Here is a 22,924-nt window from a genome sequence, read left to right as displayed (position 1 = left end):
GCCATTGTCATGTGGTGTCCCACAAGGTTCTATACTATCACCCATGCTTTTTGCAGTATACATGCTCCCGCTGGGTGAAATAATCAGGCCATGGCCTGGTCTACCACTGCTATGCAGATTATACACAACTGTACTTGTCCTTTGCTCCGGGCACTGATAACCCAATAGCAACCCTAAATGGCTGTCTAGCTGAGCTCCAGGAGTGGATGAGCGCCAGTTGGCTGCGACTGAACCCGGATAAAACAGAGGTCCTTATGATAGGACCTCAACATCAAAGGACAAGTCTACAGCATAGCCAACCAACTGGACTTACACTCAGGGATTCAGAATTACAAACCACTGATCGTGTGCGGAATATTGGCGTTCTCCTGGATGGTGGCTTGACACTTAAACATCAAATATCAGCCACAATCAAATCCTCATTCTTTCACCTGAGGAACGGAGCCAGAATCAAGCACTTAATTCCCTCAAAAAAAGTCATACATGCATTTGTATCATCTCGATTAGACTACTGTAATGCCCTCTACTTTGGAGTCCCAGCAAAAGAATTGCACCGCTTACAGCTGGTGCAAAACACAGCTGCCAGGCTGTTAACCAACCAGCCCCACTCTGGCCACATAACACCCATCCTCTACTCCCTTCACTGGCTGCCTGTAAGATGGCGAAACATCTTCAAGATTGACTTACTGAGTTTCAAAGAACTACATGACCAGGGCCCAAAGTACCTGAAGCAGCTTCTGACTCCATACTGCCGCACTTGATTACTGCGATCTGTAGATGAAGGACTTTTAGCTGTACCTAGAATCTCCCGTAATTCATCTGGGGGTCGAGCTTTTAGTCATGCGACTCCGACTCTATGGAACTCACTTCCCCGCACAGTGCGAGAGGCCCCAACTATAGAATCCTTCAAAAGTAGACTCAAGACTTTCCTGTTTACTCAAGCATTTCCATAATATTCCTTTAGTATCTTCATGTTTCTGTATTTTATGAAAAGCTTTTCTGCACTTTATTATTTTCTGTACTATATTATGCTATGTATCTGTTAAGCACCTTGAGGCCTATTGGAGAAAGAGCGCTATATAAATAAAATTATTATTAATTATTATTTAAAAATGGGGGAAAAAAGTATTCACTTTATCCGTTGTTTCTAAATATTAATAAATAGGCATGAGAATGGAAACAAATTGTATCCGTGCCACCATAACGAGCTGTACTTGCAGTCTGAAGCATTTGCAAGTGTTTTGTTTTCTTGAGGAAACCGCTTCATATTACTTTTGTTTACTTGCAAAAGAATATGAGGTCAATGAGGGGTCCTCCATCAATCTCTACACTACCAACTACAAATTCTAGTTATACCCGCCTGTGAAATGTGATCAGCGGGTCATAAGCCAACAGGTAACCAGTCTAATTCTGCTACCAAATAAGTGCATCTTCTTTCCTTGTAATGTGCTGCTATTCTCAAGACAGGAGGAAAATAACCAAGGCTGACCCCATCCACACTACAGCCTGGTGTAAGGTCACTTGCAGTTCAGTGTTGTGCGAGGGGGAGAGGAGGGGGATACAAATGGACAGTCTTCTAAAACGCCAGCTATTCCTCTTAATGCGAGACTAAAAGAACAATTCACTTACACAATATAGAATAAAGAAAGCACGTTGCATATAGCCACAGGCTTAAAGTGCCACAATCGGCAAACCTCCATAATTTAAAATTATATTATATATCAATAAAGGTCAAATAACAAAAATAAACATAAAACATAAAATTGCAATTTTGATTTTACATGAGATAATAGCAGAGAGAACCCTCTGCTTAAAGGCAACCTATCCCGTGGTCCTCTGTAGTAAAGTATAAAAATCACCCACAGTGCCTTGAGCTCTTTATACACCATGCTCAGTCCCGGGAAGTAGTGGAGCTGAGAGACAGACTGAGCCAGCCCAGGACTCTGCAAACACACCTCACCTTCTGGTTCCACATCGCCCCATCTACAGATGCGTCCACACACAAACCTTTTGGTCAAAATCACACCAATTAGCTCCATTTGGAGCTCTACAGACCTGGTGACATAGCCATGCCAAGCACCCTGCCAAAGGCTTTTCCTTACAATGTGCATATTATTCCCATCACTATAGTGACAAATGTACAATGCAAGAGGTCTAAAAACAAAATCATTGCGTCTCTTTAGAGTTGACCCTCGTATACAAACTTCTACCTGCCTCCATTTCACCATCGAAAAAACAACTTTTATACCATTTTACAACAGAGTACACTGTAAAAGGATAAACAATTAGGAACTTCAGCAGTATCATGTTGTTAATTCAATGTAAGGATGGGCGAATTCCAACATTCCAGCTGCGGAACTTGTACACAACCCATGATACTTAGCCACCCATGATGATGCATCACAGGAAATGTACTTCAGCAACAGCTGCACATGTGCCCAGCCCTGGTTTTACACTGGTTGTCAATAAAGCTACTTTTACTGTAAAAGCAGTTGGGTTATTACTATTTAGGACTCTGACAGTTTCATTGTGGCAGTGAATATATTTTTGTGCGCTTTTTCAGATAGCAATTTAATGCATTAGCCTCCTTTATGAAATTTGGGGGGGGGGGGGGGGAATTAATTGTTCTTCCATGCCACAGCCTCTGTCTAAAGTGACGGGAGCTATTCAGTTGTTTGTGGCGGGGAAGCCCATTACATATTTTGGATTTCTGCTTGCAGCCTGAGGTGCGAGCAGAAATTCAGCTAAAGCCAAGCTTTTGGAAGCCTTAACTGTCATTTAGGGGTACATTTACTAAGCAGTGATAAGAGCGGAGAAGTGAGCCAGTGGAGAAGTTGCCCATGGCAACCAATCAGCACTGAAGTAACATCTATAATTTACATACTATAAAATGATACAGAGCTGCTGATTGGTTGATTGGGAGATTTCTCCACTGGCTCACTTCTCCGCTCTTATCCCTGCTTAGTAAATGTACCCCTTAGTCTCCCCAAACAGAAGCGTGCCCAGTAGTTTGCGCGCGTTTCGCAGCTAATCCCAATTAATTTGGGTGGTACATCTGCAATAAGTTAAGGCGCCCATTGTACAAAAAAAATGAATAGCTCCAGTCACTTCAAACTGTTGAATTCCCACCCATGGAGTTAATGTTCTTCAGCTATGCAGATATCACGTGGAAATCTCTCATAAAATGCAGGACAATTCTTTTTTTTTTTTATCCACACATTTTATTTACTGATTTCTAACGCTAGTAAGCTATTTTACATACCACAGACGTTTATGGGAACTATTTTAAATACAATATACAAGTGTTTCTCCAGGCAGTTTATTCTTCAATTGCAAAAGGAAAATTCTACATTCCACCCATTTCTGCTGCAGCCTCTTCTGGCTTCAGGCCCTGCACCAGATTTCATCAGACACCCAAACAAAGCTGTGGCAGGGCTCTCCCAAGGGTGTGGAGGTAAAGGGGATTAGGAACAACAAAGTTTAAGCAATCACACGAGTCTTGTCCCTTTGGAGCTTACATTCTAAAACCCTTAACACACACTATCATTAACATACTCCTACGTTTTGGACTACAGGAAGAAAGCAGAGAAAAAAAGGGGAGATCTGGTCAGAACAAAACCCATTGCCACAGCACTGCCAGGTGCTGTGTACCCAGCATTCTGGTGGTGCCAACGATGTACCTAGCCACACAATATAAAGTCATATTACGCAAGGCTTGTGCGACATGGGGTGATTACACTACGGGTCACTTGGAAGGTTTTACTGAACTGCAGTACAGTCCAGTTCCCAGACATTAGAATAAACAGAATAATAAGATTTTACTTACCGATAAATCTATTTCTCGTAGTCCGTAGTGGATGCTGGGGACTCCGTCAGGACCATGGGGATTAGCGGCTCCGCAGGAGACAGGGCACAAAAATAAAGCTTTAGGATCAGGTGGTGTGCACTGGCTCCTCCCCCTATGACCCTCCTCCAAGCCTCAGTTAGGATACTGTGCCCGGACGAGCGTACACAATAAGGAAGGATTTTGAATCCCGGGTAAGACTCAAACCAGCCACACCAATCACACCGTACAACTTGTGATCTGAACCCAGTTAACAGTATGACAAACGTAGGAGCCTCTGAACAGACGGCTCACAACAATAACAACCCGATTTTTTTGTAACAATAACTATGTACAAGTATTGCAGACAATCCGCACTTGGGATGGGCGCCCAGCATCCACTACGGACTACGAGAAATAGATTTATCGGTAAGTAAAATCTTATTTTCTCTGACGTCCTAGTGGATGCTGGGGACTCCGTCAGGACCATGGGGATTATACCAAAGCTCCCAAACGGGCGGGAGAGTGCGGATGACTCTGCAGCACCGAATGAGAGAACTCCAGGTCCTCTTTAGCCAGGGTATCAAATTTGTAGAATTTTACAAACGTGTTCTCCCCCGACCACGTAGCTGCTCGGCAGAGTTGTAATGCCGAGACCCTTCGGGCAGCCGCCAAGGATGAGCCCACCTTCCTTGTGGAATGGGCCTTGATAGATTTAGGCTGTGGCAGGCCTGCCACAGAATGTGCAAGTTGAATTGTGCTACAAATCCAACGAGCAATCGTCTGCTTAGAAGCAGGAGCACCCAGCTTGTTGGGTGCATACAGTATAAACAGCGAGTCAGATTTTCTGACTCCAGCCGTCCTTGAAATATATATTTTCAATGCCCTGACAACGTCCAGCAACTTGGAATCCTCCAAATCGCTAGTAGCCGCAGGCACCACAATAGGCTGGTTCAGGTGAAACGCTGACACCACCTTAGGCAGAAAATGAGGACGCGTCCGCAGTTCTGCCCTGTCCGAATGGAAAATCAGATATGGGCTTTTATACGATAAAGCCGCCAATTCTGACACTCTCCTGGCTGAAGCCAGGGCCAGTAGCATGGTTACTTTCCATGTAAGATATTTCAAATCCACCGATTTGAGTGGCTCAAACCAATGGGATTTGAGAAAATCCAAAACTACATTAAGGTCCCACGGAGCCACTGGGGGCACAACCGGGGGCTGTATATGTAGTACTCCTTTTACAAAAGTCTGGACTTCAGGAACTGAAGCCAATTCTTTCTGGAAGAAAATTGACAGGGCCGAAATTTGAACCTTAATGGACCCCAATTTGAGGCCCATAGACAATCCTGTTTGCAGGAAATGTAGGAATCGACCCAATTGAAATTCCTCCGTGGGGGCCTTCCTGGCCTCACACCACGCAACATATTTTCTCCAAACGCGGTGATAATGTTGTGCAGTCACCTCCTTCCTGGCTTTTACCAGTGTAGGAATGACCTCTTCCGGAATGCCTTTTTCCCTTAGAATTCGGCGTTCAACCGCCATGCCGTCAAACGCAGCCGCGGTAAGTCTTGGAATAGACACGGTCCCTGCTGAAGCAGGTCCCGTCTTAGAGGTAGAGGCCACGGATCTTCCGTGAGCATCTCCTGAAGTTCCGGGTACCAAGTTCTTCTTGGCCAATCCGGAGCCACGAGTATCGTTCTTACTCCCCTTTGCCGTATAATTCTCAGTACTTTTGGTATGAGAGGCAGAGGAGGAAACACATACACTGACTGGAACACCCACGGTGTTACCAGAGCGTCCACAGCTATTGCCTGAGGGTCTCTTGACCTGGCGCAATACCTGTCCAGTTTTTTGTTGAGGCGAGACGCCATCATGTCCACCTTTGGTTTTTCCCAACGGTTCACAATCATGTGGAAAACTTTTGGATGAAGTCCCCACTCTCCCGGGTGTAGATCGTGTCTGCTGAGGAAGTCTGCTTCCCAGTTGTCCACTCCCGGAATGAACACTGCTGACAGTGCTATCACATGATCTTCCGCCCAGCGAAGAATCCTTGCAGCTTCTGCCATTGCTCTCCTGCTTCTTGTGCCGCCCTGTCTGTTTACGTGGGCGACTGCCGTGATGTTGTCCGACTGGATCAACACCGGCTGACCCTGAAGCAGGGGTTTTGCCAGACTTAGAGCATTGTAAATCGCTCTTAGCTCCAGTATATTTATGTGAAGAGACATCTCCAGGCTTGACCATACTCCCTGGAAGTTTCTTCCCTGTATGACCGCTCCCCAGCCTCTCAGACTGGCATCCGTGGTCACCAGGACCCAGTCCTGTATGCCGAATCTGCGGCCCTCTAACAGATGAGCACTTTGCAACCACCACAGAAGAGACACTCTTGTCCGTGGCGATAAGGTTATCCGCTGATGCATCTGCAGATGTGATCCGGACCATTTGTCCAGCAGATCCCACTGAAAAGTTCTTGCGTGGAATCTGCCGAATGGAATCGCTTCGTAAGAAGCCACCATCTTTCCCAAGACTCTTGTGCATTGATGCACAGACACTTTCCCTGGTTTTAGGAGGTTCCTGACAAGTTCGGATAACTCCCTGGCTTTCTCCTCCGGAAGAAACACCTTTTTCTGAACCGTGTCCAGAATCATTCCCAGGAACAGCAGACGTGTCGTCGGGGTCAATTGAGATTTTGGAAAATTCAGAATCCACCCGTGCTGTTGCAGCACTACTTGGGTTAGTGCTACTACGTCCCCCAGCTGTTCCCTGGACCTTGCCCTTATCAGGAGATCGTCCAAGTAAGGGATAATTAATACGCCTTTTCTTCGCAGAAGAAACATCATTTCGGCCATTACCTTGGTAAAGACCCGAGGTGCCGTGGACAATCCAAACGGCAGCGTCTGAAACTGATAATGACAGTTTTGCACCACGAACCTGAGGTACCCTTGATGTGAAGGGCAAATTGGGACATGCAGGTAAGCATCCTTGATGTCCAGGGACACCATAAAGTCCCCTTCTTCCAGATTCGCTATCACTGCTCTGAGTGACTCCATCTTGAACTTGAATTTTTGTATGTACAGGTTCAAAGATTTCAGATTTAGAATAGGTCTTACCGAGCCGTCCGGCTTCGGTACCACAAATAGTGTGGAATAATACCCCTTTCCCTGTTGTAGGAGGGGTACCTTGACTATCACCTGCTGAGAATACAGCTTGTGAATGGCTTCCAATACCGTCGCCCTGTCTGAGGGAGACGTTGTCAGAGCAGACTTTAGGAACCTGCGAGGGGGAGACTTCTCGAATTCTAACCTGTAACCCTGAGATACTATCTGCAGGATCCAGGGGTCCACCTGTGAGTGAGCCCACTGTGCACTGAAATTCTTGAGTCGACCCCCCACCGCCCCTGAGTCCGCTTGTAAAGCCCCAACGTCATGCGGGGGGCTTCTGCTCCTGAGAAGAAGCTGCTTGGTGCACTCTCTTACCCTTTCCTTTGCCTCGGGGCAAATATGACTGTCCTTTCGCCCGCTTGTTCCTATAGGAACGAAAGGACTGCGGCTGAAAAGACGGTGTCTTTTTCTGTTGGGAGGGGACCTGAGGTAAAAAGGTGGATTTCCCGGCTGTTGCCGTGGCCACCAAATCTGATAGACCGACCCCAAATAATTCCTCCCCCTTATACGGCAATACTTCCATATGCCGTTTGGAATCCGCATCACCTGACCATTGTCGCGTCCATAAACTTCTTCTGGCAGATATGGACATCGCACTTACTCTCGATGCCAGAGTGCAAATATCCCTCTGAGCATCTCGCATATAAAGAAAAGCATCCTTTAATTGCTCTAAAGTCAATAAAATACTGTCCCTATCTAGGGTATCAATATTTTCAGTCAGGGAATCCGACCAAACCACCCCAGCACTGCACATCCATGCAGAGGCGATGGCTTGGTCGCAGTATAACACCAGTATGAGTGTATATACTTTTCAGGGTAGTTTCCAGCCTCCTATCCGCTGGATCCTTGAGGGCGGCCGTTTCAGGAGACGGTAACGCCACTTGTATAGATAAGCGTGTGAGCGCCTTATCCACCCTAGGGGGTGTTTCCCAGCGCGCCCTAACCTCTGGCGGGAAAGGATAGAATGCCAATAACTTCTTTGAAATTAGCAGTTTTCTATCGGGGTTAACCCACGCTCCATCACACACTTCATTCAATTCGTCCGATTCAGGAAAAACTACAGGTAGTTTTTTCAGACCCCACATAATACCCCTTTTTGTGGTACATGCAGTATCAGAGATATGCAAAGCCTCCTTCATTGCCGTGATCATATAACGTGTGGCCCTACTGGAAAATACGTTTGTTTCTTCACCGTCGACACTAGATTCGGTGTCCGTGTCTGGGTCTGTGTCGACCGACTGAGGTAAAGGGCGTTTTACAGTCCCTGACGGTGTCTGAGACGCCTGTACAGGTACTAACTGGTTTGCCGGCCGTCTCATGTCGTCAACTGATTTTTGTAATGTGCTGACATTATCACGTAATTCCATAAACAAAGCCATCCATTCCGGTGTCGACTCCCTAGGGGGTGACATCACCATTACCGGCAATTGCTCCGCCTCCACACCAACATCGTCCTCATACATGTCGACACACACGTACCGACACACAGCAGACACACAGGGAATGCTCTTATCGAAGACAGGACCCCACTAGCCCTTTGGGGAGACAGAGGGAGAGTTTGCCAGCACACACCCAAGCGCTATAAATATATAGGAACAACCCTATAGAAGTGTTGTCTCCCTTATAGCAGCTTAATATATATCAAAAAACGCCAAAAAAGTGCCCCCCCTCTCTGTTTTACCCTGTTTCTGTAGTGCAGTGCAGGGGAGAGTCCTGGGAGCCTTCCTCGCAGCGGAGCTGAGCAGGAAAATGGCGCTGTGTGCTGAGGAGATAGGCCCCGCCCCCTATTTTGGCGGGCTCTTCTCCGGAGTTTGTGAGACCTGGCAGGGGTTAAATACATCCATATAGCCCCAGGGGCTATATGTGATGTATTTTTTAGCCAGAACAAGGTATTCTCATTGCTGCCCAGGGCGCCCCCTGCAGCGCCCTGCACCCTCCGTGACCGTTGGTGTGAAGTGTGTGACCACAATGGCGCACAGCTGCAGTGCTGTGCGCTACCTCATGAAGACTGAAAAGTCTTCTGCCGCCGGTTTCTGGACCTCTTTACTTTTCGGCATCTGCAAGGGGGTCGGCGGCGCGGCTCCGGGACCGGACTCCATGGCTGGGCCTGTGTTCGATCCCTCTGGAGCTAATGGTGTCCAGTAGCCTAAGAAGCCAATCCATCCTGCACGCAGGTGAGTTCACTTCTTCTCCCCTAAGTCCCTCGATGCAGTGAGCCTGTTGCCAGCAGGACTCACTGTAAAATAAAAAACCTAAAAACTTTTTCTAAGCAGCTCTTTAGGAGAGCCACCTAGATTGCACCCTGCTCGGACGGGCACAAAAACCTAACTGAGGCTTGGAGGAGGGTCATAGGGGGAGGAGCCAGTGCACACCACCTGATCCTAAAGCTTTATTTTTGTGCCCTGTCTCCTGCGGAGCCGCTAATCCCCATGGTCCTGACGGAGTCCCCAGCATCCACTAGGACGTCAGAGAAATACTGTGAAAGCTGAATGGATTTGTACCACTTTAGTGTGCATAAACACACCTGCTATGTATTTACTTTCCACTGATCTGGTGAGAAGACACCCCTGTGACTAGCCTGCAAGGATGCACTTAACCAGTGTTGTAGGACTTGCTTTGGATTTCTCTAGCACCCCTCTGTCTCTATAGATTGTTCATGTATTGCTCCAGAAAACTCTGCAGTAAAGGGATTTTTTCTTTTTTCTTTAAAAAGCCATGAACTGGTGTATCTAAAAATAGGCACTGCAGCAAATCGCAGACACTGGATTAACGATGCAGCAGCCGACGCGTGTGTGTTAGACACTGTATTTACAGCTCTGAATTAGTGGCTTTACACACCATGTAAGCAGTTGTCCCAATTTATTTTATTATTCAAATCAGACTAATTCTGTCTCATTACAGTCAAATCATATATTTGTTCCCCTATTTAAGGCATGTATACGCACTGTCACTGCAGCTTTAACTCTTTACAGGATATGCAATAAAATCTCTCAAGTACCTGCAACATTTGTGATTTATTATATGGCCCTAGTGCGCTTACATCAATCTTTATATAAGGAACGGGAAGTAGGATAACGGACTGCAGAGAATGTAATACATGAACTCATTCTAAGCAAAACAACATTATTGGGTGTATTCAATTGAAGTCGGAACAGTTGTCAAGTCGGAAAGACAGCAATTTTTGACTTTATTTGGTCAAATCAGGATTCAACCTATTCAATGGAGCTGTCGTTTTTCCGACTTGTCGGAAAACACATGGATCGAATTAGCGGCCAATTCCGACAGCTTTTTGGCCCGTTTACGATAATATTGATCAGACGTCAAAAAAAGTCAGATCAGCATTGTCGGAAATGGGCAAAACCTGTCGGAATTGCCCGCTAATTGAATACTGCACTGTGCACTGTTGGATCCTATCCGTCGGAGAGGATCTGACAGGCATTGAACACACCCGTAAGGTTTACAAACTATATAGGCTCATTTTGTCAGCTCGGAAATATCACAGAGGTCCCACTTACAAGATCCATTCCATTTTTGCCAATCCAGTCCCCATATTTTTGCACAAGGTACAGGAGGGACACAAACCAATAACGTTTGACCTGCTTACTGGGTTTAGTGCTATTAACAGTACAACCAAAGCCAGGATACATTTCCAAGGGACGCTGAAATCCCGACACCACTCAGGACACCGGCGCTGGATCACCGACAGCCAACATTCTGCAGTTGAGTATCGGGGTGTGGGTTAGGGCCCGGGAGGAAGGGGCTGGGGAGGGGTGGTTTATGGTTAAGCACTGGGGGGGAAGGGGGTTTAACCCTAGCCACCACCCTCTGAGGATTAGCTGTTGCTGCCACCCCCGGGGTGTAGGGGAGGGTTTAGAAATACTTACCCCCTCCGGTGTTGGGATGGCGCAAACAGTCATGTGACCGCCGGCATCTAGTATGTATTCCATTTACAGGTCTGTTATCCTCCTCTCAGTTCGACTATAAAGCGTCACGACAAATCTTCCCTAAATGACTGTTGAGATTATACATAAAAACTTGTGGTTTCATACAAGTGACTATCCAGTACACATAGGGGTCGATTCAATTCGGCAACTTATGAATAGTGCCGGGAATTAGCTCCCGACGCTATTCAATTCAGCTAAAGTTAAGTCGGCGAATGCCCGTTCTCACCGATTTAACATGTAGATTTGTCGGGAGAACGGGCATTCTCCGACTTAACTACCCGCGGCGATGCTGATTCCCGACAGAATCAGCCTCGCGCCGGCCGCGCGGCAGCACTTTTGTCGGTTTTCTTCTCTCACCCCCCGGGGATGAGAGAAGAATTCCCGACAATTGCGGGTAACTAGCAGCTGAATTGAATAGCGTCGGGAGCTAATTCCCGGCGCTATTCATAAATTGCCGAATTGAATCGACCCCATAAAGAAAACACATTAAAAAGGATTAGTTGGTTTTTTTGCAGGCTTTTTTTTTCTCCCTATTATCTAAGACAGGCAAAACAGACCAGAGTGTACCTTAAACATGCGTAGCGTCCAGGCCCTTATTAAAACGCATAAATAGAAAAGAATTTGCAAGTCCCATTTTCGTGTTTTTGTATGTTTGATTACATGTTAGATCAAAGATGTATGTTTGTCTAAAATAGAGTGATTACTAATGATGGATTCTGGAATGGACCTACTGTATATTTACAAAACATATCACCGTGACCACTATAGGTGTGCAAAACAGACATTTGATAGTGTAAGTAGTATAAAATACCATGAAACGAAAAGTTAGACGTGCATAACTGCTGCACTTTTAATAGATGTTTACTTGTATTTTCAGTTCAAATATCTGTTTGTCTCCTCTGTTCTAGCTCTATTTTGCTGCTAAATACATATCTTCACAAGTCATAATAAACTATCTTCTGGGGGGGGGGGGGGGGGGGGGTATAAATATTAATGAGTATTAATGAGCCTGAATCTCCCATGTACTAGTGGAAGCATATGGGAAGCTAGATATTGGTATGGGAAAAAGTACCCCCAAGGGCAGGATCCTGGGGGAAAGCTGAGATTTGGTGTGGCGACCTCTCCAGCACTCAGAATAGCCGGGGGCAGATAATTGTATTAAAGACCTCTAGGACACACTGAGCTCCTAGGCAACATTTCATATCAATATGGAGAGAAGCTCACAAACTTCGGATGGCTGTGGATGATGATGAGATGCAAGTCAAAGACTTTTACACCCAAATTAGAAGGCAATTAAATAATGTATAGACTTTGATTTAAAGCAAATGTCTTAAAGCAAGCATATTATTCATGTAGCTCTTCTCAGATGAGCGAGGGGAGTTATTATCCCCGTTAAGGTCCACTGTACTGCTTAATAATGGAAAGTAACACAATATAAAAGTATACTGCAGTGTAATGTAGATGAGAAAACCACATGAAAATGCTGATATCATATGTTAGCCAGGCAACTAGCAAAGGATCCCTAGCGGGGAAAGTAGAACTAAAGAGCCATTTAGGGAAGAATTCAGTTCAATGTGATGCCCAGCTGCACACATATCGGTCATCTCTCATCCTAAACCCCTTCTATATGGCTCACATATACCCCATCTGTGTCACCCCTGTCTGTCTGCCCCTCCCCTTCAGAGTGGAAGGGCTCAAGAGAACAGGCCCTCTCCCCTCATGTGCTATCCCCTCTTTTAGACTATGTTCTACTCCAACACCACCTAACCGTCGGTTTTTGTCACCCTGATGATCATTTAAATGTCCTGTATGCAGCAATGTTAATATACCATGTATTTGTCCGGCACGCGGTTAGTATACCACTCGTCGGAAACCTGGTCTCAATACTGACAGGGGCACTATACCGCCGCCGGTATACCAGCAAGGTAGGTGATTGCCCCTTTATGGATGTCCACAACACCCATAGAGGGAGAATAGAACCTGTGGCAAGCGTAACTCGCCACAGAGCCGGCAAGGATATTTGTTTCACTCACCCCCCTGCCGGCATTCTACCGCTCGGAATGCCGATGTCAGTATACTGACAAATGGCATCCCGTGCAGCGGGATATCATACTGAAACCATTTGTCCTACATTGTCTTGTACTGCAAGTCATTATTTTCTTGTTTTGCTCATTTGTTTATGTACTTTGTTAGGTGCTGCGGATCCCTTGTGGCACCATATAAATAAAAAATAACAATAATATATAGTAGATATGACATTATAAGTTTCTCCCCTGATATCTGAATTCTGCAAATACCAGTTATACACAGAAACCAGCAGGTCACGCTTAGCAGGACCTGGGAGCACCGCAACGCTAATGGCAACATGATTGTTAGCTCTTCAGAGCAGGGCCCTCTTTCCTCTTGTTGTCTAAGCCCTCTTCTCGACATATTTCACTCAGCGACCATCTTTACCTGCTTTTTCTCCTACTGGTAAAGGCTATCTATGGCCGCCAGCCCTAAGTAGTACAATGATTACGCCCTCGCTACTTACATCTAAGCTGTATTATGTCTTGAGAATGTGTGGTGCTCTTTGTTACCTGCACTCCATTTTTGTTATTTATTTACTGTAATGCTAAGTTTTGTCTCCCTGTACTGTCCTTTGTACGGCGCTGCAAAACACTTGTGGCGCCCTATAAATAAAATGTAATAATAATACATGTTGACCACACTAGCTGTAAAGCCATTTATTGAATATTAAATATGAATGTTCAATAAGCATTAAGTGGATAAGAAGACAGACCTATACGCCTCATAAGGATCAAGATTTATAGTGTGCACAGGATCAATACTGAAAAGCAGGGGCAGGCCTTTAACTTGCCTGGCTACGTCGCATGTGATGCGACCGGAGCCTGGGGTACGCTACCTGGCCTGGATGCATCACATGCGACCGTGCTGCCCCGCTGTGTCCTGGCTTTAGATTAGGAGATCCATTCTGCACAAGTGCAGAACGGATCTCCTCTGGCTCCCCGCAGTGACACAGTGGAAACGTGCCTCAGAATGCAGCGTGACCAGCATTCTGAGCACATGCTCTAGTGTGCAGGGAGAGGAACTTAGTTCCTCTCCCAGCATAATTTGGCTGAAGGGACTACCCCCTGAGATACGCTCTGCATGTGCGGGAAGGAGGGGTATATCATAAACCAATGGGGGGTATGGGGTAAAATAAAGATCAATAATGCTGCAGGTGGGAGAGGGGCTTAAATAATAATAATACATTGGTCACAAGGTGGATGGGTTGTTAAATAAAGAATGGAATATTTGTTTTACTAAAGGGGTGTGGGGAGGTTACGGTTATTATGATTTAAGAGCACTGGGGGGTCTACTGCCAATGGGGGATGGGAAGTAATTTTATAATGGGGGCCTATGGTTACGAAAGGGGGTGGGGTATAGTGAATTTTAATAAAATATATTAAAAATACTTTATAAAAACGTATTAAGAAAAAAAAATGTAGTGGTTTTGGAAGCGGAAAAAAAAAAAAAAAATCAGGTTAAAATCTGAGAAACACCTGGAAATTCAGGATAGCTGGTAAGTATCTTGCAAGGTATGCAAGCACTTCACAGGGTGCTGTTCTTTCACACTATTTTATCGCCTGCCTTAAAATACTGCAGGGCTCATTTATTAATACTGCAATAAGGTGCAAGATTTTCAGATAAGTTCCACAACCAGGCACTTGTATATATTCTCTCACGTCACAGATCAAAGTTACAGTGCTGATTAATGCTGCGATAACGCACCTCTGGAAATGGACTCTTATACCGACTCAGTTGCTGACTGTATAAAATCTTCAAAATCAAAACAAAAATATTTAACATCTCTGGCTACGGTTTTATTTTGGGATACGGTATACGAATATGTATTCCCCCAATACTCCTTGTTTTATTTTTATAAAATAATAGCACGAAGGTCGGGAAAGATCAGTCGGAGCGGAGATGTAGCTCCCCTTCCGAGTGACTAATTACTTATTTTCCTTCAGCAACAAAAGGAAAACGCGTGATCCGAGCCAAACGTTTCTCAGAATCTGTTTTAAGAGCAGAGATAAAGGAGGAGAGAATATTCATTCATTGCTAATATACAGCACAATTTAATCAACAACAAATGCTGGCAGAGAACATATGAAATTTACTAATTAGCCACCGGCTGCAGGTCTTGGAAAATCTTCCTGCGTCTGGGAGACGCCTGATCATGGCCATTCTTTCTGGTTGGCGAACACCCATTTCAATAGCATGGGGCGGTTTTTTAGGTTCCCACTGAGGTAGGAAGAAAAGTTTAAAACAGTAAAAAAAATGTAAAAAAAAGCACAGGGAAAAGAACAGCATATTTTGTTGCATCTCTGACTGTCAAACGAAAACTCCAGGTTAGCAAAACAATAACTAAGGAGGAGGGGAGAACTAATAGCTGGGATTCACCTTTCAGTGGAACACTTGGCCAAAACAAGTCCACGTGTGGGCACCATGCCAATTCTGCTAGGCAGTATGGGTGCAGAATTTTAAAATGTTACATAAGATAGGGAACATATCAGCAATTCGGCTGGATATACACACAGGCATCTGTGACTAAAGGCTCATACACACTAGGCAATTTTGAGCTGAGAGCAGGTCCCTTTTGGTGTGTTGAGCTGCTTTCAGCTCAAAGCCGCCCAGTGTGTATGCACAAGCAATAAGCGCTGATGCGCGCTCCCGCATCATCGCTGGCAGCCGCCATTCATCTACTAGTATTGCCAGTAGATGAACGGCATGGTGAGCGGCTTTCCATAGCGTCCTGCTCCATCGCTGGGCAGGGGGAAAAAGCGCTCAGTGTGTATGCACCTTAAGTAATTGCACTGATCAGACCTGTCATAGAGAGCCAGCTGTCCTGTAAGAGAAATGCTATATAGACTGATGGAACTGGTGACTGCTATGTGGAGCAATCTTACCCAAATATGCATGCGGAGCAGCAACAGCATGCACCCAGCCCTAGCAGTCAGCATGTATTTACAATTCTAGTTTTTAAATGTACTGTTGTCCCACTGGGGTTTTGGGCTTGGCTTCCCACAGAAGTCCTATCTGTGCAGCATTTGTATGTCCTCCTGTGCGCACCCAAGATGGCTGCCTCGCTCTCTGCAATAAGGTAGAAGCGATTTTTCCTATTGGGAGAAAGGCACTATATAAACAGAGAATCATTGTGTGAATGTCTGTTATTGCTCAGCGATACTAATTTTACAAAGACAGTACTGGCATCTAATATTGTGATGTATTATTTTATATTGTATACACTGATCACAAAATGTCTTTGTAATGAATATTTGCATACTGCAGGTGTCGCGTGTTAAGCGTCGTTTTTCATTTATTACTCCTCTCCCTGATGTCATATCAAGATAATACATATCTCAGTTTATTTCTAGGTCACCAAGCTCTCCAATCAGGGGCGTAGCCAGAACTTTGTGGGCCCCATAGCAAAATTTTGAAGGTGTCCCTGTCCCAATGCTTCTAGAGAGACAACTCTCTGCAGCAATGCCCCCACTTCTTATTGTGCCACATTACTATGCCCCAGTTCATATTATGTCACACTATAGTACCTCCACTTCATATTGTGCCACATTACAGTGCCATAGTTCTTATTATGCCACACTATAGTACCTCCACTTTATATTGTACCACATTACAGTGCATATTATGTAACATTATAATGCACTCCAGTTCATTATATACCTCATTACAATGAGCAGGTCCAGGGACATATCTAGATATATTGTAGTCCCCATGGTAAATGTTTGTAAGGGCCCCTATGTAACACCCTATGGTGAAAAAAATTATATAACACATGTAACTTTGACAGGGAAGGTGGGCCCCATAGCAGCTGCTCTCCCTGCACCTATGGTAGCTACGCCCTTGTGTCCAATAGTAAAAATGCCTTCCAAATTCATCCAGTAGTCTTTGTATGATGCCGGAATGAACAGACAGACTAAAATTCCAGGGGCAAAAAAAGGTGTCTCCATAGTTCATAAAGAGTACCTAGAAGTATATTTTAATGTCGACACAACCCTTACCGTTTTATTATATTAATAGATATAGACAAATAGCACATGCTGTTGTGCATTGGACAGAGGAATACAATGGAAATTACAACACTTCCTCTTTTATTGTAACAATTTTATTCAGACAAAACCTTAATTGAATGATTGTGCTCGATTCAATTTTGTGCGGACTGAATAGCTCTGGGAATTAGCTCCCGGTCCTATTCAATTCAGCGCGCTGTGACACCCGACGAGAGGATTTCTTCTTGCACCCCTCTCAGGGGGTTCGAGCAGAAATCCGAAAAAAGTTTTGGCGCAATGCTGATTTCTGTCATTAGCGCAGCAGAAACAGCATCACGCTAGGCACTTTAGACAGAGAATGGCGGTTCTCGCAGCAAAACCCCGTGTTTAGTCCACGAGAACTGGACTTCCCCAATAGGACAGCGAGCTGAATTGAATAGCACTGGGAGCTAATTCCCAGCGCTATTCAATCCGCACTAAATTGAATCAAGCCCATTGTTTACAGAGAGAACAAATGTAATAGGAATGGGAGATTTAATCATACTCCATCATAAAGATAAAAGACTACTGTGTTTTGCTCCTGGTTTACAACACAAACAATGGGGGTAAATCAGCTGTCTTGTGGGCACCCATAAGAGGATTTCAATTTTTCCCCACCTAGGGTGGTGATATATGAGCAATTTCATTTTTAAGACAATGGAAATATGTGCATCAGAGAAAGTTTAAGAAAACAAAAACTGAACCAGATAACAGATTAGTACTATATAGTGAAATCAGCCTGAAAAAACTCTGCTTCTGATTCTATCAGGCCATTTCAGCAAAAAACAGAGTATACAAAGCAATAGAGTCCACTTTAGGCCACACTATATAAAAAAAACAACCTGCATCTTTAATTCTGCATTATATTATTTAAGGGGAAGGATCAAGCAGTGTTTCAACTAGATCTTAAACCCAGTTTTAAAACACGAAATACATGTACATTTTGTTACAAATAAATAATATATAGACATAGGGGTCGATTCAATTCGGCAACAGATGAATAGCGCCGGGAATTAGCTCCCGACGCTATTCAATTCAGCTACTAATTACCCGCAATTGTTGGGAATTCTTCTCTCACCCCCGGGGGGTGATAGAAGAAAACCGACAAAAGTGCTGCCGCGGCCGGCGCGAGGCTGATTCTGTCGGGAATCATTATCGCCGCGGGTAGTTAAGTCGGAGAATGCCCGTTCTCCCGACAAAACTACCTGTTAAGTCGGCGAGAACGGGCCTTCGCCGACTTAACTTTAGCTGAATTGAATAGCGTCGGGAGCTAATTCCTGGCGCTATTCATCTGTTGACGAATTGAATCGACCCCCATAGATTATATAAGTCAAGTGTCGTCACTGATTTAACCTATACCAGTTTCTTGTGTTCATGTTTAATCATCAATTTGCAGATAAAAAAAAAAAAAAACAGTCTGCACACTGTATTTAAATAAACATCTGTATTGCGACCTTCAGTAAAGTCTTCCATAGAATGCATGGAACTGCACTTGGGCAGAGGTGACATTAATATTGTTCTAAAGGATATTCATCTTACAAAGAATGTTATGTCAAATTACTATATTTCGCCATTTTATTAATCGGATATTCTCTAGAGTTTCCACAAGAGCCTCACACAACAGTTGGGTCTCATTTAACAAGCCCGAACTGAACATTATAATTTAATTAGTAATAATACAGCATCTTTTGCAACACAGTAGAGTCGGAAGCCACCAAGGCTGTTAGAGAAAACAGAAGGAGATGACCATTAAGAAGTTCTTGACTACTGGGACATTTAGGCCAAACAACTAAATGTACATACTGTGTAGAACACGGATCAGTATATCACTCACTGACAAACGTTTAATCATAAAAACGGAAAATGAGAAGTGTGTACTTTAACAGCAGGAACCAGAATTCCATATTTATACATTTAAAAAAAAACAACAATCCCATAAGTGGAAGCACACCAACCCAAGGAAAGCACCACCGCACTACCACAACGTAGGAAGCTAAAACCCTGGTAACAGGGGCAGATTTAGGGGTGAGGGCGCCCCTAGGCACAACAGTAACCGCCGCCCCCGCCTGCTTATTTTTATTATTTTTGTTGATTGTTATAAGCCTTCATTTGATGATAGCCAATTTAATAGAATATAAAAAGCCACTGACTTTTTATTTTTATACATATTTACTAAGCAAGACAGCTTACAGGGGCAGTATGTGCATGTCTTACCCATTTGTATTCCATTCAAAATGGCATATGGTACAGTACAGTGGAAATATTTTGCAGTTACTGGTACATTTTGGGCTGATGGTACCAACACAAGCATCAATGTGCCACCCCCAAACAAGTGCCACCCCAAGGCACGTGTCTAATGAGAAATTTGCCACTGCTATGTAACAGACAGATTTCCTTTGCAGCAGAAAACAAACACGGGATCTTACCTTTCTGACAATGATCAGCTGACCAGCAGCGGTATGTATACTCATTGTTAATGGTTGTCTTCTCACAGAGTGGCTTATCCTCCATAGCGCCGGGACATAGGTCACCACACTCCTTTGGAGGCTTATTCCCAACAATATAATTGTTGTAGACTGCTTCTAGGACCAGCGACCAATCCACCGTAGAAAGGTAACACAAGTCAGAGTTCTTCTCTATCCGTATAGCACCACGTGTAATATTCCGCAGGCTATACAGCCCGATCTCCTTCAAATCAGTCATCTCGAATATGACCAAGGCGTAATTATAGAAGAGATTGCGGCCACGTATGACTGTGAGGTTAGGAAAGAGGTTACTGAGGCTTTCCAGACCAGAAACACGGAAAAGCAACAGATAGTCTGTAATAACCGTAAGCTTGGGAAAGCGCAGGTTTCGGAAATCCTCTGTCTTGGCGGTGGAGATGAGAAGAATCTGGAGGTAGCCTTCAATCACAACACAGTCTTCAAGCTGTTTCAGCTCTCGTACATCATTACGGATGTCCATGCTGTTACTGCAGACTGTGGGGTGACAGAGAAGAAAAACATTTGAAAAATGCTAGAACTCGTACAAAAGGAACTTTTATTTTGGACTATTGGTAGGAGAATATCCCCTGTGGTGGCAGCAGTCATGAGAATACACATGTATCGATTCAATACAAACCACTGTCTTATCAACACTGGCCATGAAAGGGGTGATAAGTTAATTTTCCCTGCAGCTACCAACAGGGGGCGTAAAATGGAGCAACTCAATTATTGCTTCATTCTGGCACCCATTAGCCGCGGGAATGGCATTTCTTATCGCTGGCTCCTGAGGCAGCTAAAAGAACGGTGTGAAAAGTCTGCGGTTTAGGTGCCCGAACAGGAGTTTGGGCAAACTAACCAGGACTTTAGACGAGATTAGTTACTATTTGCAGCTAAATCCCGTCTATTTGGGCTCTTAAAAGGTATTACGCGCCCAATCAGAGCAACAAGTGAATTGCCCAGAACATTTGAATCACCCCCGAAGTGTCTTAAATAGTCAATGGAGAGAGTTTTATTCTCATAACTATTGATTAAACCCACAAAAGGGGATGTCTCCACTTTAAACTGGTGTTCTTATATTAACATCATTAGGGTGAACTGCTTATGTTTAAGTGTAACAATTTATCAAGCACAGAGGAAGAACTTAAGTTTGGTAGCACAAAGGTGTTCCTCTAGTAACAGTCCAGTGTAGATTTATATTTATCAGTGTCATCTGCAAGGACAGATGATATATAATTTTTAAGCCATCAAACCATGCCAACCTGAAAGGTGATACAACAAGTCACAGTAATGACATGTGACTGTCAATCTCTCAGGCATGATTGTATTCCTGTTTTACTCAGCACAACACGCACAGCTTTAAAACCACATAACACTATTTGTGCACATTACCACTCCAAGATGCCACAAGCATTGCAAATTCCCTTGTGCCCAGCTAAAGAGCAGCACAATTCCCTTACGATGGCCTTAACAATAGGAAAAAGAAAAACATCTAGCAATTAAAATAAAACACTATTTGACAGGTCAAATCAATCACTACACTCACATCTGAAAGCAATATTGGGAACAAAGAAAAACTCAAAGAAAGTCTGCCACCTCAGATGACCTAATACTAGTAAAATTGCATTATCACCTAGTAAAGCATTTTTGTAAGGTGGCCCTCCTGAAACAAAATCAGCATATTCATTTTGCTTAACTACATTAGAAAGTGGTGGACCATCTATGTAAGGAACAATCATTGCTTGAGCGCCAGAAGACCGTGGCTCCCGATAGGGAAACATTTTCTGTTAGTAGCCACTCTCCGTAGGTCAGTGGTTCTCTTCACCAACCCCCCCCCCACCCCCCCACCCACCCAGGCACAGGTCATGCTTTGAGAAATTCTTTGGGCAGAATGAAATTGTTTTCTCACGCCGGATCTCCCGTCTAAAGGGATATTCAATTGATCCCCCTTATCACACACATAGCGCGGGTTCAGCCGCGTAAAGCAGAGAAACCCAACTACAGTCATGTGCACGATCGCAAAAACTCCCGTTTGAGGGGTAGCGAGCCAAAATGATGATATTGCACCAATCGGCAGAAACAATTGAATAGCTGTCAGCGGGCGCGATCTGGGGCAGAATTGAATTCTGTCCTTTGTATATAAAAAGGTGGGATAATTACTGACCCAGTAAAATATATTAACTCATCTCTGCATGACCTGTTGGAGGTACTTCGGGACTGGAGTTGAAGAACACTGCGCTAGGTTGTGATGCAACCTTATTTTGTCTTCCATTTTTGATGATGAAAGTTGATTAAACAATCAATTTACAACAATACATTCATGTTAGACTCCCAGATACTTATGCAATAAAGACATTAATACAATGAAGTTTTGTTAGTTAATCAATACTGCAATCAGTCATGATGCAACCAAATAAACATTACTTTATGGGTGGAATTCAATTGTTTGCTGTGCCAGTAGGCAGTGCCAAATGGAGCTATTCAATTGCTGCTCCGCTCGAGCGAGATCAGCTGCTAGTGCCGGCATTTCACCTCGCACCCCCTGGGGGTGACCAGCTGAAATGTGCGAAAAGTTACCCGTAATGGGCTAAATCCAACCTCTTGGTGCAATATGCATGATAAATAACCACAAAGGAACCCCCACCCTTCACATTAGACAGGAGATCAGGCGCGATAAACAACTGAATTCCACCCAATGTGTATGTTTAAAAGTTCCCAGCAATCCAGACCAAATCCCAACCGGGTCATGGCGCGTGCTATCATACTGGAATATTTCTGGACCTATAGTAGCAGAAGAGCCAGATACAAGTATTTATTATTATAGTTGGTAGGGAAATAAGAATGGAAGGATATTGAGCAGATTTTTGTTTGTCCAGAATTGTACTTGAACGTTAAGCCTGCCTACTAGCATCTAAAACCACGAAGGTCACTTAACAATTACACTGTGGTCTACAAGGAATAGAACTATTAAAAAACCAATGATTATGAATGAAAAATAATAAACAATTCAAAATGAGTTTAGTTGGAAGTGCACAATTGGTTTCCAAAGATAGGATCAGAAGAACCTATCCGCCATCTCAGGACATTTCGTTCTCTGATTTGTAGGCGGGGAGAGTCCCCGATATAAGTAAACCCATTAAGAGAAAGGTTACTTTGCTAATAGTGGCAAGGAAGTAGTTAATACAATGCATTAGCACAACACAGTGTGGGGCAGCCTACACTCTTCCTACATAAACAGGCTTTTTTCCTGCATGGTTTACAAAAGCAGCTTTATCCAGATTGCTCGCACTCGCGGCAGACAGTGTGCATTACACAACAAGCAAACTTTTTTTGTGCCCCTAGGTCATTTTTTTTCTTTTCTTTTTTCTTTTTTTAAATAAGCAGCTGCTTTAAATTCTCTATTTTAGTTTCTGGTGATTTGCAT

General features: G+C 44.1%; 1 protein-coding gene across 1 annotated transcript in view; it reads right to left on the bottom strand.

Annotated features, from left to right (window-relative positions):
* The window catches only part of IGF1R (insulin like growth factor 1 receptor), a 304,160-nt gene that overhangs the window by 263,368 nt on the left and 17,868 nt on the right, over positions 1–22,924 (bottom strand). The window contains exon 2 of the mRNA XM_063925712.1: positions 19,447–19,998. Within this exon, the coding sequence (XP_063781782.1) occupies positions 19,447–19,998 (552 nt within the window). The remainder of the gene's footprint in view (positions 1–19,446; positions 19,999–22,924) is intronic.

Source organism: Pseudophryne corroboree, chromosome 6, assembly GCF_028390025.1.
Source record: "Pseudophryne corroboree isolate aPseCor3 chromosome 6, aPseCor3.hap2, whole genome shotgun sequence".
NCBI classification, from domain to species: Eukaryota; Metazoa; Chordata; class Amphibia; order Anura; family Myobatrachidae; genus Pseudophryne; species Pseudophryne corroboree.
This window is presented reverse-complemented; position numbering and strand designations above follow the sequence as displayed.